The sequence below is a fragment of the Podarcis vaucheri genome (assembly GCF_965113315.1).
Source record: "Podarcis vaucheri genome assembly, chromosome: 1".
Lineage (NCBI taxonomy): Eukaryota > Metazoa > Chordata > Lepidosauria > Squamata > Lacertidae > Podarcis > Podarcis vaucheri.
In genome coordinates this window covers 7,858,727-7,876,810 of record NC_138759.1, presented here as the reverse complement: position 1 = coordinate 7,876,810, position 18,084 = coordinate 7,858,727, and the positions used below count along the sequence as shown (strand labels likewise).

Below are 18,084 nucleotides of genomic sequence, written 5' to 3'. Positions count from 1 at the left end.
TCTGTAGGTGTTTTGTGCTAAGTACCTGCAGCCTAGCAGGGGGTGTCAGGAGCTCAGCCTACACTCGAGTAGGACCCTGGCAGAGACACATGCCCGACTGGGATGTTCCCTTCCTCCTGGTCTTTCGTTCGGGAGCTTCAAAAGCTTTCTTCTGCCCGAACATCACAGCGACCGATGCCAACAGACACCGGCACACTTAGAGATCTGCAGAGTCTGCGCAGTTCACGTAACAGACCTCAGCAACTCAACATTTTGGCTAATCTACTTTATTTACATATAAACACACACGGAACACTGCAACATGGCTCCCTTTCTCTCTAGCATCAAACAGCACAGAGAAAAAGAACAAAGGACAATAGTCCCACTTCACAGAACACAGTAACACAAACATCCTGTCTCCGTCACTTCCCACTCTGTGGAGTCGAAACATATACAGTGGTACCTTGCAAGATGAATGCCTCGCAAGACGAAAAACGCGCAAGACGAAAGAGTTTTCCGTTTTTTGAGTTGTTCCGCAAGACGAATTTCCCTATGGGCTTGCTTCGCAAGACGAAACGTCTTGCGAGTTCTTGCGAGTTTGTTTCCTTTTTCTTAAAGCCGCTAAGCCGTTAATAGCCGCTAAGCCGCTAATAGCCGTGCTTCGCAAGACGAAAAAACCGCAAGACGAAGAGACTCACGGAACGGATTAATTTCTTCTTGCGAGGCACCACTGTACCGTCATGTGATAGACAACAATCCCATGACTGCAACCACGGAGCAGGAATTCTAACAGGGGGAGGACCCCATACCTCTGTGCTAATGTGCATGCTTGACATGGAGAGGGTTCCAGGTTCCATCCCTAACATTTCCAGTTACAAGATTTTCAGTACCTAGACTGGGAACAACTGCTCTGCTGAAGACACCCTGAGAACCGTTGTCTGCTAATGAGACAGTCCTGGCCTAAACGAACTAGCGGTCTGGCTCTCATTTTAAGGCTGCTTCGGTATGTTCTTGCTTGCTCGCCACCAATGCCCACTGGCTTCAGCAGGAAAGACACCCAAACAAATGAACATAGGATTGTCGTCCTGGTAGCGCCAGTTGATTTTGAGTTGAAGTTCATCACATCCTTTTCAACTCCTCCTCAGCATGACAGACAAGGATGACAAAATAAAGACGGTTGAGGAACTCCTGGAAGCTGGACTCATAGAGATGGCAAATAAAGAAGACGAGCTGAAGGTAAACTCTCTTCTTAAGAGTCAGGCATGCCCAGTGCATGAACAGTGTGGCATTGGGTGCTAATATAGTGTGTCTCGCTCCACCACAGGGTAGTTACATGCCCGGATTGTAGCAACAGCAGCTGCTGCTTCACTTTTGTCCCAAGCTCCCCTTTTCTGTCTCTCCATCGCTGTCCTGCCTCAGTTGCTCTGTTCTCCTCCCCACTCTCCCTGGAAAAATAATGGGCTAATCCAGCAACTCAGCTTAGGTCGAGGGACAGTGAAAGACTGGCAAAGGAAGAGGACTTCCTCAGCCCCATCCTGAGTCCAGTCGCAGAACTAGTTAAATACAGTGGTACCTCGAGTTACATAGGCTTCAGGTTACATACGCTTCAGATTACAGACTCCGCTAACCCAGAAATAGTACCTCGAGTTAAGAACTTTGCTTCAGGATGAGAACAGAAATCGTGCTCTGGGGGTGCGGTGGCAGCAGGAGGCCCCATTAGCTAAAGTGGTGCTTCAGGTTAAGAACGGACTTCCAGAACAAATTAAGTACTTAACCCGAGGTACCACTGTATCTTATACAGCAGTTAGTGGGAGGAGATGAAGTCAGCAACTGAAGATCTTACTGAATGCGACAATGGCACACCCATGTTTTGTAGTCTATAAAGGGAGGGAACCATGATTGAGTACCCCAGCTGCACCAAATTCCAGATACAGTCATACCTTGGAAGTTGAATGGAATCCGTTCCGGAAGTCCGTTCGACTTCCAAAACCTTCGGAAACCAAAGCGCAGCTCCTGATTGGCTGCAGGAAGCTCCTGCAGCCAATCAGAAGGCCTGTTGGACGTTCAGGTTCCAAAGAGCGTTCACAAACTGGAACAGTCACTTCCGGGTTTGCAGCATTCGGGAGCCAAAACGTCCAAGTACCAAGGCGTTTGGGATCCAAAGTACGACTGTATTCCCTGTCTGAAAAGCAGCACAAGCTTTTTCCAGTTGCAATCCCTTTAAGAAAGTAGTTATGGACCTTGAATCTTACAGGGCAAGCTTTTTTCCTTTGGCTTTCTTCTTTCTACACTTGAGAAAAGTGAACGCCTTCAGCGTAAGGTAACAGCCATCCATTCAGACTCTCCCGCCTGCCCCATTGGTACTTGTCTACCGGCCAAGCTTTGTAAGCTTGAAGGAGCGTGTGACGCTTAGATCTTGGGTGTGAAGCTCTTCCTTTGACCTGCTTATTCTGTTTGGGCTGGGTAAATGTTGCTGAGCTCCTTGCAGGCTAAAACCCAAGGGCACGTATCAGTGGATAGGAAGACCAGGACAGACTTTTTCTGAGATGTTTCACAGGGTGAGAACCACCACTTTAAAGGTTTTATTCTTGAGGAGAGATGCTAGGGTACAAAACAAAGATTATGTCAGGAAAGGGACCCAGCCATGTAAACCGTGACTTCCACACGTTAAAAATGTTGTCAGATAAGTCAGCAGCGATAATAGAATGTTGTTCTTGGCAAATGTATCATCTTTCCTTTTGTGGTTGCAATTAACAGTACTGTGTTGAAAACGTTTTCCTCTTAAAAGGCACTGAGAACAGAGAACGCATCCTTGAAAAGTGAAGTTGAAAATCTGCAGAGGGTACAAACAGAGCAGGTACGTTGCCTTGGTTTGGTTTTGTTAAGAAAGGTTTTCAAATTGGTTGCTGTTAAGTCAATCCCTGTCGGAGGATTTCGCCTGAAATTGCTGCTTCCATTTTGCAATGGGCCTCACTGCTTTTGCCTTGTGCTTTTCGTTCAGTTGGATTTCAAAGAATTGGGTCCTTGAAGAGTTAACTGCTGACATTCCTGCAGTCTACTAACCCCTGTGTATAAATGCCTGCACAAATGTCTTACTCCACATGAGCAGAGGAATAGTGTAAAGAGACGCTCTCAGAAGATCTCCGTGGCCTACTTCCATGATTAGAAAGATTGCATGTGAGCTGTTGTTTATGCATAAACAGCAGTTGCACTTATGTCTGCATTAGCCCTCGTGTGACACGTGATGCAAATATTGCTGCTGCTTAATCCAATCTAAAAATATAATTGACCAACATTCTGATTTGTGGGAACCCTTTCCATCAGCAAAGCTAGCGAGAGGTGATGCCATCTGTTCTGAGTTCAGCCCTCGATCCTTTGAAGCCCATTCAAAGCAAGGTGAAGGTTTTTCTAAACTTGAAAGTAGTTGCTGTGACTTTCTGCAAGTCCTACCCCAGCTTCTGGCCCTGAGGCAGCCATCGACTCTTGATGGTTTCACTGCAGTTCTACTTGCAGGGTTTGCCCGTTTTGACAAAGGGAGATGGGGTTTAATGTTGAAAACTTGTCAGCATCTTTGGAGAAGTCAAGCAAGTGAGCCAAGTCACATGCGGGAAAATAGGCAGCAGCCCTCCAAAGTTATTTACCCAGTTGGGCTTGTAGAAAGATTGCATTCAGCCTTGAGCTGGGTTGTTGGCTGTCTTCAGAGTGTAAGCAGAATTTGTCGGTCAAGCCATGCAAAGGTAAAACCTTTGGCCATGCATGCATTCGACATGCAGAGGGGCTGAAAGGCCAGTTGGCAAGCCCAGCTCGGACGTCTCCTTCCATCGGCCCGTGCTCCGACGTAAATCAGCGACCCGGACTTTAGAAGCCAGGGCACACAATTAGCAGAGTGTACTGCGCACACAGAAGTAGGCGTGAGGCGTATGAAGTCATGCTACAGCTACAGATTTATTAAACATAAATCAGAACAAAGAAACATGTCGTCTCTTTCGCATGTCGTCTCAGAGAGAACAGCAAAAGCTATACAGAAACGGAAGTTCCCAGCATACTGTGCTGGAATGTAAACAGACGAGTGACATGCAACAATCTCACGCCTATTCCTTAAGGTGGAATGGAAATGTCAACAGCATTCAACCTTGAGCTGGGTTGTTAACTATCTTTAGAGTGTAAGCAGAACTTGTCGGTCAAGCCATGCAAAGGTAAAGCCTTTGGCTGTGCAGCAAAGTTCCACACTTTCCAAGTGCCCTCCCAAGGTACAGTAGTTTCTAGCATTGCAGAAGAAGGGAAATGGTGGGTCTCAGTGAGATTCCATTAGAACAGGAGCTTGCAAAGTATCATTCATATAGCTGCCCTACCTCTGTTTGGTGAGGAAACCTGTATTCCTCAAGCTGACTCTTAAATTTTGCAAAGAACTAATTACAGGTGCTGCAAAATGCTACAGTTTAGTCCGATTAAAAAAAATAGGACCGATTAGCTTTCCAAAATGAATTCCATCAGCAAAGTTGGTGAGAGCTGGTACCATCTGCTAGCTTCAGTATTCTGACTTTCTCTCTAAACATCCGTCCTCCTTGCTTTTGTTCCCCAAGGTTTCCTTTGCAACGTTGGTGGAAGAATTACAAAGAGTGTAAGTAGAAGCACATTTCCTTTTCATCAGTTTGAAAGCCCTCTTTACCCTTACGTTTCTGTTATCCACGAAGCCTGTGTGGGCAGGCTTTGACTACAGAAGCGCCCAGACTTTAGAATGTAATCTGTGCAGTGGGATGTTCGAAGTTGCTGCATTTGACTCTTCAGAAGAAACCATGATTGTGAAATGAAAGGCTTCAGGGTGCAGCCTAAATTGAGGCTGCTGCCCAGCAGAGCTTAACAGAGCAATGGGGCCATCACTGCATCTATAGTCCTGCCAAGCTTGACACCGGGGGTGGAAGGGAGGAGGACAGGTAGATGACTTCACCATTCTAGAGCTAGTACAGTAGTCAGACCCAGAGCAGACCCAGTGCTGTCATGTGACCATAATGGATCCAACTTGGGATCCAGCTGATTCTGGGCCAGCTCAACCCCCCTCCCCAACCTAAATAAAACAAAAATATCATCTACTTGTGTGTTGAAACAAAATTTCCCCCCTGTATGCTTGCTCGGGTCACACCAGTGCATACAGAATAAAGTTGGATTGCTTGCAGGAGATTTATAACTTTTGGGGTTTCCTTTTTAAAGTCCCAGGGAGCTTTCAAGTCGGGTGCCGATAGCTGCACTGGCATTGGGTGAAAACCCAACCTTGTTTTAAAAGCAGAAACAATGTCCTGCAGTAATAGTAAAAAGGTAAAGGTACCCCTGCCCGTACAGGCCTGTCTTGACAGACTCTAGGGTTGTGCGCCCATCTCACTTAAGAGGCCGGGGGCCAGCGCTGTCCGGAGACACTTCCGGGTCACGTGGCCAGCGTGACAAAGCTGCATCTGGCGAGCCAGCGCAGCACACGGAAACACCGTTTACCTTCCCGCCAGTAAGCGGTCCCTATTTATCTACTTGCACCCGGGGGTGCTTTCGAACTGCTAGGTTGGCAGGCGCTGGGACCGAACGACGGGAGCGCACCCCGCCGCGGGGATTCGAACCGCCGACCTTTCGATCGGCAAGCCCTAGGCGCTGAGGCTTTTACCCACAGCGCCACCCACGTCCTGCAGTAATAGTAGCAGTGCTGTATTCTTTGAAGAAGATTAATTGAAGAAATTGCTTTTCTTTAAGCAGAAGCTTCTCTATCAGCTGATGCCACCCTACTCTTTCAGTTGTGAATCAGTTTACTTCATACCTAAAAATACCAACTTCTTGATGCTTGCTCTGATTCATTTGGGCAGTATTGCATTATATTCTTCAGCAACTTCCTGAAGCGTCTCCACCCCCATCGTTCTACCTGGACACTGAGGTCCAGCACCGAGGGCCCATCTTGCGCAAATGCCTCCCCTTCCAATGCTGTGCCACTGAGTTTCTTAACCTCTCTACTCTTTTTTCTCTCTCTCTTTGCTAAAGAATTAGTGAGAAGGATGGGAAAATCAAGTCTGTGGAAGAACTGCTCCAGGCTGAGGTCCTTAAAGTTGCCACCAAGGAAAAAACTGTCCAGGTAGGTGCTGGATCTGTCGTGCGCTGCCTTTCTTGTGTGTTTGTGTGTTTGTCATTGCATTGCCCTGTTTGTGGCCGAATTTTTCGCACCCTTCTTTTTCTCATTTTTCTGGGATGTGTTGTCTCCATTGTACAACCTTGTCTGTTTTGTCATTGAAAAGGGTTTGGCACAGGAAATAGAGGCTCTGAAAGAAGAAATAGGAAAGGCCCAGCTTGGAAAGGACACACAGGTAAAGTGGTATTGAGCCGGCAGCTGGAGGGAGTCCTTTGCTTTGCAGTCTTCCTCTTCCTGCAGTGTGTCTCCTCCTTTCCTATCTGTCGGGGGTGGGGGGGCTCTTGCTGGGAGAGGCTTGGCGCTTTCATGCATTGCCATTGAACCCACAGGAGGCTGGACCACTAGGTGAAGGGGGTGCTGTTTCACCAACATCAGCCAGCCCCTCCCTCCCTCCCTGCCTGCCTGCCTTCTGACTTACATCCAGTCCAGGAGGTGGCACTGGCTGTCATCTTAGCCTCAGTGTTGCCCTTGTAGAACTGAGCATCAGGAAGGATGGGGACAAGACCAGAATTTGCTTACTCTGCTGTTAGCTGCCCTTACTTTTTGCGCCCCCTGCCTTGTGCCCCGTTACTCTCTGGTGGGCGCCAGCTGCCGCTGATTGAACCGTGAGATATATGTCTAATCAATTAAACATTCATATGAACGATTAAAAGCCTATCGCTTGGCGAAAGAGGCATTCTCAACCAATCCGTCAGGCGATTTGTTAAAAGGAAATCAAAATTTACGAGCACATCATAAAACTGTGAGTGATTTGTTTCACAGTGCGGTTTGAAAGCTTCTGCACCCACGTTTAAGCAGCCTCCTCCGCCTGGTTGCATGCCAGAGGAGGAAGGGGGGAATGCACAAGCCTGAGGGTCTTCCTGCAGTGGGAAACTGATTTCACATTGCGTCCGAAACAGTCCCAGGAGTTTGCTGTGCTTAGAGTAAGGACTGCAGTCTTACACACACCCTTGGGGAGTCAGCTCTGTTTAAGTTCCTGGGAGTGACTTCAGAGCATACAAGTCATCTACCTCAGTATTGTCCACTCACTTTCTGGGATCTCCACCTGTTACCTAATTATTTATCTGGAGAGACCAGAGTTCAAACCTGTCCCCTCCCGCAACCTGTGAAGCATATGGCCTACGGCTGAATTGCCACAGCACCCCCTTCCCTTCATGCACAGCCCTGCAATCCATAGCCAAGCAGTTGCTGTATTCTTACCTTACACTGAGCACTTGCAAAGTCGTCTTGGCACCTGTCAGGAGCTGAGCAAAGCACCCTGCGACATTGCCTAGAATTCCCTGCCATGTGCAGAGAGCCCCGTGGCAGGGATACACATCTATGTGGAAAGGGTTTCAGGAGGAAGAAGCTTTCAAAAATTTATTTTTATTATGTACAGTCGTACCTTGGATCCCGAACGCCTTGCGACTCGAACGTTTTGGCTCCCGGACACCGCAAACCCAGAAGTGAGTGTTCCGGTTTGCAAACGTTCTTTGGAACCCAAACGTCCGACGCAGCTTCTGTGGCTTCCTATTGGCTGCAGGAACTTCCTGCAGCCAATCGGAAGCTACGCCTTGGTTGTCGGAACATTTTTGGAAGTCAAACGGACTTCCGGAACGGATTCCGTTTGACAACCAAGGTACGACTGTTTTAAATCTGTACGCTGCCCTGTACCTGTAGACCTCAGGGTGGTTCGAAACCACTGGAGTTACGTGTCCAAGAGTATAGCACCCTCTTAGAATCATAGCATTGGAAGGGACCCTAGGGGTCATCTAGTCCAACCCCCTGTAATGCAGGAATCGCTTGTCTACCTAAATAATCTAAGTGCCTGGCACAGGAGGTTACCAGACAGCTGTGTGCTGCTATACATTTTGTCTGGAGCTCAACTTTATTATAGTGGTACCTCGGGTTACATACGCTTCAGGTTACAGACTCCGCTAACCCAGAAATAGTGCTTCAGGTTAAGAACTTTGCTTCAGGATGAGAACAGAAATCGTGCTCCGGCGGCGCGGCAGCAGCAGGAGGCCCCATTAGCTAAAGTGGTGCTTCAGGTTAAGAACAGTTTCAGGTTAAGAACGGACCTCCGGAACGAATTAAGTACTTAACCTGAGGTATCTGTTTGGAGGGGGAATGTATTGGGCTACATGGAGCATATTTTGTCTCACCATTAAATGTTGCTCTTTTAATTTGTTATGGAAGAGGGCACCCGTGAGGTGAGCTTGGCTTCTCTGGAAGCGGGGCCGGGGGGGGAGGAGCTTAGCTTCCAGATTATGCCCCATTTTCCTTGGGGGAGGCACCCATGAAACTTGATCTTTTCTGCCTCACTGTGTGCTGTAAGGTCTACTCCTGGAAAATGTTCACAGGTACGCAGGTTTAGGACCATAGGAGGCATGCCACATGAGGCATTATATACATTTAGGGGTAAACAAATGTAATAATTTTAAAAAATAAAATAAATGACAGGCAGCACATTAGATTGGGTAGTGGCACATGAGCGCATAAAGCATGGGAGAGTTCAATGGGGCAAGTGCATGAGCAAGGGGCCTCTGACATCTAGCTGAGCCCGTAGCATTAAAACGCCCTTGCTCCTCCTCCTGAACTGCCTGGATTCCTTGTCATCCCAGGAGGTGTCTTCGCTATTACAGTGGTACCTCTGGATGTGAACAGGATCCATTCTGGAGCCCCGTTCGCATCCTGAGCAGAACGCAACTCACGTCTGCGGGTCGCGATTTGCCACTTCTGTGCATGTGCATGACGCCATTTTGAGCGCGTGCACAAGCGGCGAAACCCGGAAGTAACACGCTCCGTTACTTCTGGGTCGCTGTGGAGCGTAATCTGAAAACGCTCAACCTGAACCACATTTAACCCGAGGTATGACTGTACTTCCTCTTCCGTCTTAGGCAGTGTGAACTCTTGTTCTCTCTGCAGCGTTTGAACAGATGCAGCTAAGGGCCTAGAAGCCGCATGGTGGCATTTATTGGGCGGCCAACACAAGTGTTGCACTTGCGGTCTTAAGATTGCTCTGTGGGAAATCCTGACATACTGCATCTTCTCCCTTGGCCATTCTAGCTCTTCATCTTGGGATTAAAATCCAGAGAAGGGGGAGAAATAGATACTCTAGTCCTGGGTTTCCCAAACTTGGGTCCCCAGCTGTGTTTGGACTACAGTTCCCATCATCCCACTGGTCCTGCTAGCTAGGGTTGATGGGAATTGTAGCCCAACAACAACCAGAGACCCAGGTTTGGGACTTTGCCCCAGTCCCTTTCTTCCATCAACCCCAAGCTGGACTTTGTTCTGTTACTATAAAAGCCCTTTTGAGCCAAACCTGGGTCTGGCATAGTCATCTCACTAAAAGTTTTTAATAGCGACATAAAACTTAACCTTGATTTCAGAGGTGGCAATGGATGTCGGTGGTTAAAGCAGCCTTTCTCAACCTTGGGTCCCCAGTGTTATTGAGCTACAACTCACTTCATCTCCGACCACTGGTCGTACTAGCTGTGGATGATGGGGGTTGTAGTCCTACGGCTTCTGGAATATCCAAGACTGGGAAGGGATGGGTTAGAGTGTGATGCTTTCAACTTTCAAACCTTAATTCCTTCAAGCTGGTCTTAGCCTCTGGATGGCCTTAAAACAAGCCATTATCTCTCTGGCCTGCCGATCCTCCAGACTCTGAGACTGGAAGGACAGTGGCTAATCTCCTGGCATTTGGGAATAGGAATAGCAAGTTAAAGATGTGTTGATTTAATGCGTTTAAACTATTTGTGCATTCAAAATAGCTTACAGAAACAAGAGCTTTTCCTAATAGGAAATGATTTGAAATGTGAAAGAAAAGATATAGGCAGATTATTGGACCATAGAAGTTAACGCCTTTCAGCTACTTCTAGAAATTCTCATTTCTTCTTCTTCAGGGGCTGCTTCTTTTTTTGCATCTTTCTTGGTAAATGGGCCATTGGTTTGTTATCCTCAAATTTGATACTTTTGAGGGGTGTAGGGGCATTACTGTTTACATATACTTAGTGCTTCTTTTCGGAATAACTCTGTGTTGTGTACTCTTTCTGTAGATATCAGCCGCCCAAGAAGTCAGAGATCTTCAGAATCTGTAAGTGGTTTTTGCTGGTTTATAAAACTGCAGGTGTCCTTATTAACATGATAATGGTTGTTTTTTTTCTACTGGTGCCTTTTTGTGACTGATCTTGATTTATGAGCAAACAGCTCTAGAATCTGAGAACTCCTTAACCTGCCTTAAATCTCTGAATTGGATTGTGCACTTCGATGTTAATCTAAGGCTAAGACTTTAAAAGCAAGGGGAAAGCACTTAGATAATTTTGACATAAGATAAATTGCCATTTTCTGTAACAAAGAGCGCCAGTACATGGAGATGTTGCATCCAACTTTGGGAGTCGGATCAAGAGGTTCAGAATACCGTTAACTATTTCAGTTGGTTTCTGATAATGTGGATTGCGGTCGGTGCTGCATAAGCAGAGAGTCATCCTGTTGAGTCCTTGGCGATTCCCGTTAAAAGGATCTTGGGTTGCTGAGCTGGCGAAAGATCCTGCAGCTTTGTGCATTAGTATGAGCTTCAAGGGGTAGCGAGTAAAGGTAAAGGGACCCCTGACCGTTAGGTCCATTTGTGACCGACTCTGGGGTTGCGGCGCTCATCTCACTTTGATGGCCGAGGGAGCTGGCGTACAGCTTCTGAGTCATGTGGCCAGCATGACTAAGCTGCTTCTGGCGAACCAGAGCAGCGCACGGAAACGCCATTCACCTTCCCGCCACAGCAGTACCTATTTATCTACTTGCACTTTGACATGCTTTTGAACTGCTTGGTTGGCAGGAGCAGGGACCGAGCAATGGGAGCTCACCCCGTCGTGGGGATTCGAACTACCGACCTTCTGATCAGCAAGTCCTAGGATCTGTGGTTTAACCCACAGCGCCACCCGCGTCCCCGGGCTCTAGCAAAGGATCTTTGAAACTGAGATGACAGAGACTAAACCTTGAACTGTTCACATCCAAAGCATGTTCTCTGCATCTAAGGCAGCTGTGGGGAACCTTTGGGCTGCCAGATGTTGCTGAACTTCAATTCCCTCACCCCTGGCAAGCCTGGCCCATGGCCAGGGAAAATGGGAGTTGCAGTTCAGCAACAACGGGAGCTCACCCCGTCGCGGGGATTCGAACCGCCGACCTTCTGATCAGCAAGTCCTAGGCTCTGTGGTTTAACCCACAACGCCACCCGCGTCCCTGGTAGTAGCATCACAATAAACCGCAAACAACATATGGCTATACATTTTCTTTGCACTTATTGTTCCAAAGCATGAACAGCAACAAACAGCACCCATGTGCCTCATAGATTTATTGAGTTGGTCTGCCGGCATTTTCTTATAATAAGTTAATTTGATAATTGTCATGATATACCATTTCCACACCCCCCCAATCCATTCAAAAAGGGCTGTTTAAAATAAAAATAAATTGATAGCTGCTGCTGCAAAAGAAGCAGTGGCAAAAAACTGGGGGGTGGGAGGTGGAGAACACAACCCCCTTCCACTTTTTAAAAAAACCAAGCCAAATTCTAGCTAACAATCCACAGAGTCATAAAAATTCCAAAGCATAACCTCCTAAATTCAATTCAGCATAAACCAATAAAATCAAAATGCCCAGCAGCACAAATAAAATAAGCCGTATCACTGCATAAGGTCATAAGAAGGGCCTGCCAGATCAGGGCAATGGCTCATTTAATCCGGCATCCTGTTCTCACAGTGGCTGAGCAGAGGCCCCAAAGCAGGATTCGAGCACCGGCGCCTCTCCTCCTCCTCCTGCCGTTTCTGGTAACTGGCACTCAGGGGCATTTCTGCCTCCAGCTGTCGAGGCAGAGCATAGCCGCCATGACTGGTAGCTGTCGATAGCCCCCTCCTCCATAAATTTCTCTCATCTTCTTTAAAGTCATCTAAGGTGGTGGTCCGGGACGTGGGTGGCGCTGTGGGTTAAACCACAGAGCCTAGGACTTGCAGATCAGAAGGTTGGTGGTTCGAATCCCCGCGATGGGGTGAGCTCCCGTTGCTCAGTCCCTGCTCCTGCCCACCTAGCAGTTCAAAAGCACATCAAAGTGCAAGTAGATAAATGGGTACCGCTCTGGCGGGAAGGTAAACGGCGTTTCCGTGTGCTGCTCTGGTTTGCCAGAAGCGGCTTAGTCCTGCTGGCCACATGACCCGGAAGCTGTATGCCAGCTCCCTCGGCCAATAAAGCAAGATGAGCGCCGCAACCCCAGAGTCGTCCACAACTGGACCTAATGGTCAGGGGTCCCTTTACCTTTAAGGTGGTGGTCCTCACTGCCTCCTGTGGGAGCGAGTTCCATGGTTCCAACTTAGTGCTGTGTGAAGAAGTGCTTCATTTTATCTGTCCGTAATTGTCCAACGTTCAATTTTGCCGGATGTCTGCAAGTTCGAGTGTTAGAACTTAGGAAATGCTTACCTCTCAGAATGCTTTCCAGGGACAGGAATATTTTGGCCCTTTCCTAAAGAAGAAAGCAGAGAGTGGCAGCCAGTCAACAAGGCCTTTAAAACCAGAAGAGTTCTGTTTTGGCACATAATTTTGTTGTTGTCGTACTTCTGCTTCTACCCATTGAACCCCTGCATGCTGTGGGCCTGATTTATGTCTGTGCTGTGCCTCCACAGTCAGAGGCAGTAATGCATGTGGGTACCAGTTGCTACAAACGGCAGACGGAGGGAATGTTCTTGCAGGTTTCCCAAAAGCATCTCAGTGGCCAGTCTGAGAACAGGGGGCTGGTCTAGCTGGGCCACTGGCCTGATCCTGCAAGCTCTTCTTGTGTTCTTATGGGCACACAGAACAAAAGACGTTGACCCAGGTTATAAATGCTGGCCTGTTTCAAGGCAACAGCGCAGTGACACCGTGGAGACACACCAAAAGCTTCTAATCAGCCTCGGTCCAGTATACCTGAAGGAGTGTCTCCACCCCCATCGTTCTACCCGGACACTGAGGTCCAGCGCCGAGGGCCTTCTGGCGGTTCCCTCATTGCGAGAAGTGAGGTTACAGGGAACCAGGCAGAGGGCCTTCTCGGTAGTGGCACCCGCCCTGTGGAACACCCTCCCAGCAGATGTCAAAGAGAAAAACAACTACCAAACTTTTAGAAGTCATCTGAAGGCAGCCCTGTTTAGGGAAGCTTTGAATGTTTAACAGGCCACTGTATTTTAATACTTTGTTGGAAGCCGCCCAGAGTGGCTGGGGAGACCCAGCCAGATGGGCGGGGTATAAATAATTATTATTATTATTATTATTATTATTATTATTATTATTATTATTATCATCATCATCATTATCATCATCATCATCATCATCACATCTTTTGACTATTGTTTGTCAGTGTTAAATCTGATTTTTTTAAAAAAATGAGACTTGACTTCTCTTGTGCTTCCTTTTGCAGACTGAAGAGGAAAGAGGAGCAGGTGACGAGTATGGAGGTGTCGTTGAGAGAAAAGGAGAGTGAGATTGCCAAGAAAGGAGAGTGGCTTCAGGTAAAGTCTTGTGAAGTGCTCAACGCTCTCTTGGAGCCTACAGGAGTGCAGAGCTTGCATATCTGATCTGGTGTTCTTTCTCCCTTTAAAAAAATGCCCATAGGGACAACAGGATACACTGCAGCACTTGAACAACAAAGTCAAGGAACTCGAGCAGCTGAACTCTCAGCAGGTGGGGGCTACTTGCTGTGCTTCTTGTCCCTCCTTTCAGAGTTTGTTTAATGCATCCTAAAGCTTTTGCTAGGAAAGGCAACACCTTAGTGACAGAGTACCTGTGCTGCGTTCAAAAGGTCCCAATATCTTTACTCCCCAATATCTTCAGGTGGGAACAAGAGACACTACCTGGAACCCCGGAGAGCCACTTGCAGTCAGTGTTCACGATACTGAGCTGCATGAATCAAGGGTCTGACCTCAGTATAAGGCAGCTTCTTGCATTCCTATCCCTTGCCCTATCTAAGCAGTCATAACCAGGCAGGGGTCATGACATTGTTAGCCGAACTGCCACAATGAAAGCAAATCCTTTCTTCCCTGTTAGGTTTCTGCTTCTTCGTCGATCAAGGACCTTGAGGCTCTGTAAGTAAACCGAGTGGAGCATCTACCACAGTTACTATGCTCTTTCATCCAGCTGTGTGTGATGCCTATACTCTTGGGGAGGGTGAGAGAGAGAAAGAGAGAGCGCACTCATGACCACATTTCAGTTAATACAGTGGTACCTCTGGTTGCGAACGGAGGCCTGTTCGCAACATGAGCAGAATGCAACCCGCAGTGGCGCGTCTGCACACGCGCAGGTTGTGATTCGCCACGTCTGTGCAAGTGCATGACGTCATTTTGCACGCATGCGCGAGCGGCGAAACCCAGAAGTAACCCTTTCCAGTACTTCCAGGTTGCTGTGGGACGCAACCTGAAAATATGTATCAGGAAGCAAACGTAACATGAGGTACGACTGTATTTGGCATTGCCTTGAGTAGCATTCTGCACCTTCCCAAAGAGCTGCTTCTCTCTGATCTGCTTCAAATGTGCAGTGAAAGTTGGGCACATCATTTGTTGCCAGGCAGATGAGCAAGAGCAGCAGTCATTAGTTACTTGGGGCGGGGGGGGGGGAGGAAATGTCCATGCAAAACTGTTTCCATACAACTCAGCCCAAACTTTGCTCCCTGGTCATGTAGAGTAAAACTATTCTATCTTGGGCAGTGTGTCAAATAATTCAGTATCTGCTTGCCAGTTCACATGTCTGCCACAACACAGACTGGCAGGAATTATCATCTGAGCACTTATGCAGAGAAATCTGGGATGTTCTGTAAATACTGTGATCCTTCCTTAACTTACATAAAACCAGCATGTTACCTGCTCTGTGAACCACTTTTGGATTATTTCGGTAAAGAGAATTAGGATGCACGTAACAAAAGCAACCTCAATAAATGGAGTAAATAAACTGCAGATCTGCGAGAAAGCAATGTGAATAACTTTTAAATTGTGTCCGCAGACTGAAAACGAAGCAAGAAGAAATGCAAAAGATGGAGATCTTACTAGATGAGAGGGGGAAAGAAGTCTCTCACCAAAGAAAAGAATTGCAGGTGACAGCATAGGGGCCTTAGGAGGAGGAGAAGAAGAGGGACAAGAGAGATGAATGGGCAGCCATGTCTAACACATCGTCCTCTCTTGCAGGTTGTACAGGAGGAGAATCGGTTACTAAGAGCACAGATTCAGGAAATAAAGCAGGAAAATGGAGAACAGGTATTTCTCCTGATTGCTGATTTGCAGTGCGCAGAGAGAGAGATGGGATGCTATGTTGTATTTGTACACGCCAGAATTTTAAATAATTTTGGTTGAAAATGTTCAGGAGGCAAAATCTACGGGGAAGTAAGATCTAAATCGCCCGCAGTAACTGCTTCCTGTGTTCTGTTGAGGGAGGGAGGGCACATTTCCCTGCATGAATTCTTGGTGGATTCTCGGGGAGGGAGAGGCTTTGGCTGCCTCTCCCTTTGCATTGATCCTTCTGCAGGCCCCACCTGTGACCTGCCACTGCAGCCTCTGCGCTTGAGAAGCTGCTTGGAAGAGAGACGTACTGACAAAGGGGCTCAAGCGCCTGATCTGCAGCTTGTGCATATCCCTTGCCTATTGACTATGAACTGATTGTGCAAACCAGGTGGCAATGTGGCGAACCAGCCTTTGGATGCTGCAGCCGAAAGCAACATATTGCTGCATAATTAATCTTGATAAAAGCCAGTCATCTGCCAGGCACCTACCTGCTTCTGTTTAAATAAGGTGTCCTGATCTCTTTCAGGAATCTCTGGCCATCAGGAATGAACAGCTTCTACAGCTGTAAGTATTGGTAGTCAATTAGAAGCCATTTTAGCAAGTAAGCAGCAATGTAATTCAATCTGTAATAATACTGTTACCCCAATTAAACTGTAATATTCCCTTTTCACGGGTGAAGGCAAATATGTTTCCTTTGGATGGAATGGATTATCCTGCGTTCCTGGTTCTCTTCCCCAGCTGGTCTTCCCGGCTTAAATTGCCTCCCCGCTCCTGTTTTCTCTCCCATCAGAAAGTGCCTTTTTCTCTTCCTAAATATGCTAGCCAGGCTGCCATTAAACACCGTCAAGTGTAATGTGCAGTTGAGTCCTAGGCTCTCACGTTTCTAAACTCTGCAAGATTCTAGCCTTCATGGCCCAAGGGAGAACCTTGACATTTTTCTGGGCATATTTTCCATGGAAGGGGACAAATGGGGTGCGAAGTCCAGCAGAGTCACGGAGCCATGTTCTACGTGGAGGGGGGATTCTCAGGGTTCAATGAAATGCGTGTTTCTGACGCTTTCTGTTTCGTATGGATTCAGCATCACAGGGAAAGAGGGGGAGATCGCCAGCCTCCAGAAGGAGCTGGGCTCCTTGAAACATGCGGTGGAGCAACAGAGGCAAAAGAACAACGTAAGTAGCCTGGAATTCACTGGGGGAGCTTGACTCTGCTTTAAGGTGCTTCTTGCCCGTCATGTGGGTACTGAGCAGGAAGCGCTCCGTCTCCTTCCTGTAACAGCCAGAGCAGCCTGGCTTTCCCAGTAGCCAGAGACGGATCCTGCTCTGCGTGGTAAGAGACTGCTGCACGCAGACTACTGGGGCAAGTTGAGCTCTGGTTTGCAGGCGAAACCTCAGAAGGCCGGAACTGAGCTTTGCATGCCTAGGTGTGTGAGTCTATGGAATACGACGAAGGGGAAGGATTTTGGGAGGCCATATCCAAACGTGGGCAGACCTGAGCTACAGAAGCTTGGGAAGTACTTGCTCAGTCCAAGAAAGCAAGCTCTTGTCACCTTGTTGTGTGCCTTCATTTCACCTTTTCCAGAGATCCTTTGGCTTGGCTTGGTTTCCTTCTTAAATTTGGGCAGGGGAGCCTGTGCCTCTCCACATGGTGTTGGTCTGCCACTTCCATCATCCATGATCGCTAGTGGCTGGGGCTGATGGGAGCTAAAGTCCATCATCATTTGGCGTGGCTACAGGCTCTCCACCACTGCTTTAAATCCTTGTGTTTTCATTTAACCAAGGCTGAAATGTTCCGGGCAATCAAATACTCTTTTCTAAGGTGGGCATTGTGTGGTGCCTGTCTGTGTCCTTTTGAACTTCCCTTTCAGCCAGCTTTCCCCCCCTTGTACAAATAACTAAATGAAATAGAAACAGACTTTCTGGGTCTCCTCCCCAAAATTGATGGGGTCCAGCAACACACTGGAACAGAAGGGTGTCTTTGATTAGTGTTTGCAGACACTTTGCACCCTTGTTGGGAATGAGTGGGAGCAGAACTGATGCATGGAACCAAACTCCTCAGGGAGCTGTGTTATCCTTTCAAGCCTTCAGTACCTGTGCAAAAAATATCCCCCACTCTAAATTCAGAATGGACATTATACCTGGGCTCTTTTTTTTCAGTAGCTAGAACTTCTTGGGAAGTTTTCTAGCGGACGCCAGCTTAGCTAGAAAACGAGAAGCAGAACACAGCCCTCAAAACAAACGGATGAATATTCTCTGGGCGACTAAAGGCCAATCCAGCCCTATAGTCCACTCATTATTTGCTTAGAGCAGTGTTGGCTTGTGCTGCTTATTCTGCATGTGTCTCCAGAAGTCTGCTCCATCTGTTGCTTCCTCTATCCCAGGAGCATTTGGAAACCCTGAAATGAATCGAACAGTTACGTTTGCAGACGGCACTTTTCCTCCCACAACCATGATCTCAAATTTTCTGTGTTATTTCATATCAGTGAGAGTTGAGATTTCCCCGAAGAGCTGAGCTTGTGAGCCTGGGTGTCTTCAGGGTCCCCTAGCCTGTGTGTTGAAGCCCTTTGAACGTGCCACAGTGCTACATGTCTGCATTGCAGGTGACCCTTCCAACTCAACAATGGGCATTTATAGAATTGCAAACTAGTGAAGTAGCACAGTTGCAAAAAAAGAGAATAAATAAGCT

At 47.6% G+C, this 18,084-nt stretch overlaps 1 protein-coding gene across 5 annotated transcripts in view; it reads left to right on the top strand.

Moving 5' to 3' along the window:
* KTN1 (kinectin 1) overlaps positions 1 to 18,084 on the top strand; it is a 76,423-nt gene that overhangs the window by 35,499 nt on the left and 22,840 nt on the right. For 4 of the 5 annotated variants that reach the window (XM_082216610.1, XM_082216609.1, XM_082216608.1 and 1 more), the window contains exons 19-31: positions 1,125 to 1,215; positions 2,768 to 2,836; positions 4,563 to 4,600; positions 5,995 to 6,085; positions 6,246 to 6,314; positions 10,180 to 10,217; positions 13,554 to 13,644; positions 13,748 to 13,816; positions 14,180 to 14,217; positions 15,128 to 15,218; positions 15,310 to 15,378; positions 15,929 to 15,966; positions 16,481 to 16,571. In XM_082216610.1, coding sequence (XP_082072736.1) covers positions 1,125 to 1,215; positions 2,768 to 2,836; positions 4,563 to 4,600; positions 5,995 to 6,085; positions 6,246 to 6,314; positions 10,180 to 10,217; positions 13,554 to 13,644; positions 13,748 to 13,816; positions 14,180 to 14,217; positions 15,128 to 15,218; positions 15,310 to 15,378; positions 15,929 to 15,966; positions 16,481 to 16,571 — 883 coding nt within the window. The remainder of the gene's footprint in view (positions 1 to 1,124; positions 1,216 to 2,767; positions 2,837 to 4,562; positions 4,601 to 5,994; positions 6,086 to 6,245; positions 6,315 to 10,179; positions 10,218 to 13,553; positions 13,645 to 13,747; positions 13,817 to 14,179; positions 14,218 to 15,127; positions 15,219 to 15,309; positions 15,379 to 15,928; positions 15,967 to 16,480; positions 16,572 to 18,084) is intronic. The other variant, XM_082216607.1, reaches the window with a different exon arrangement.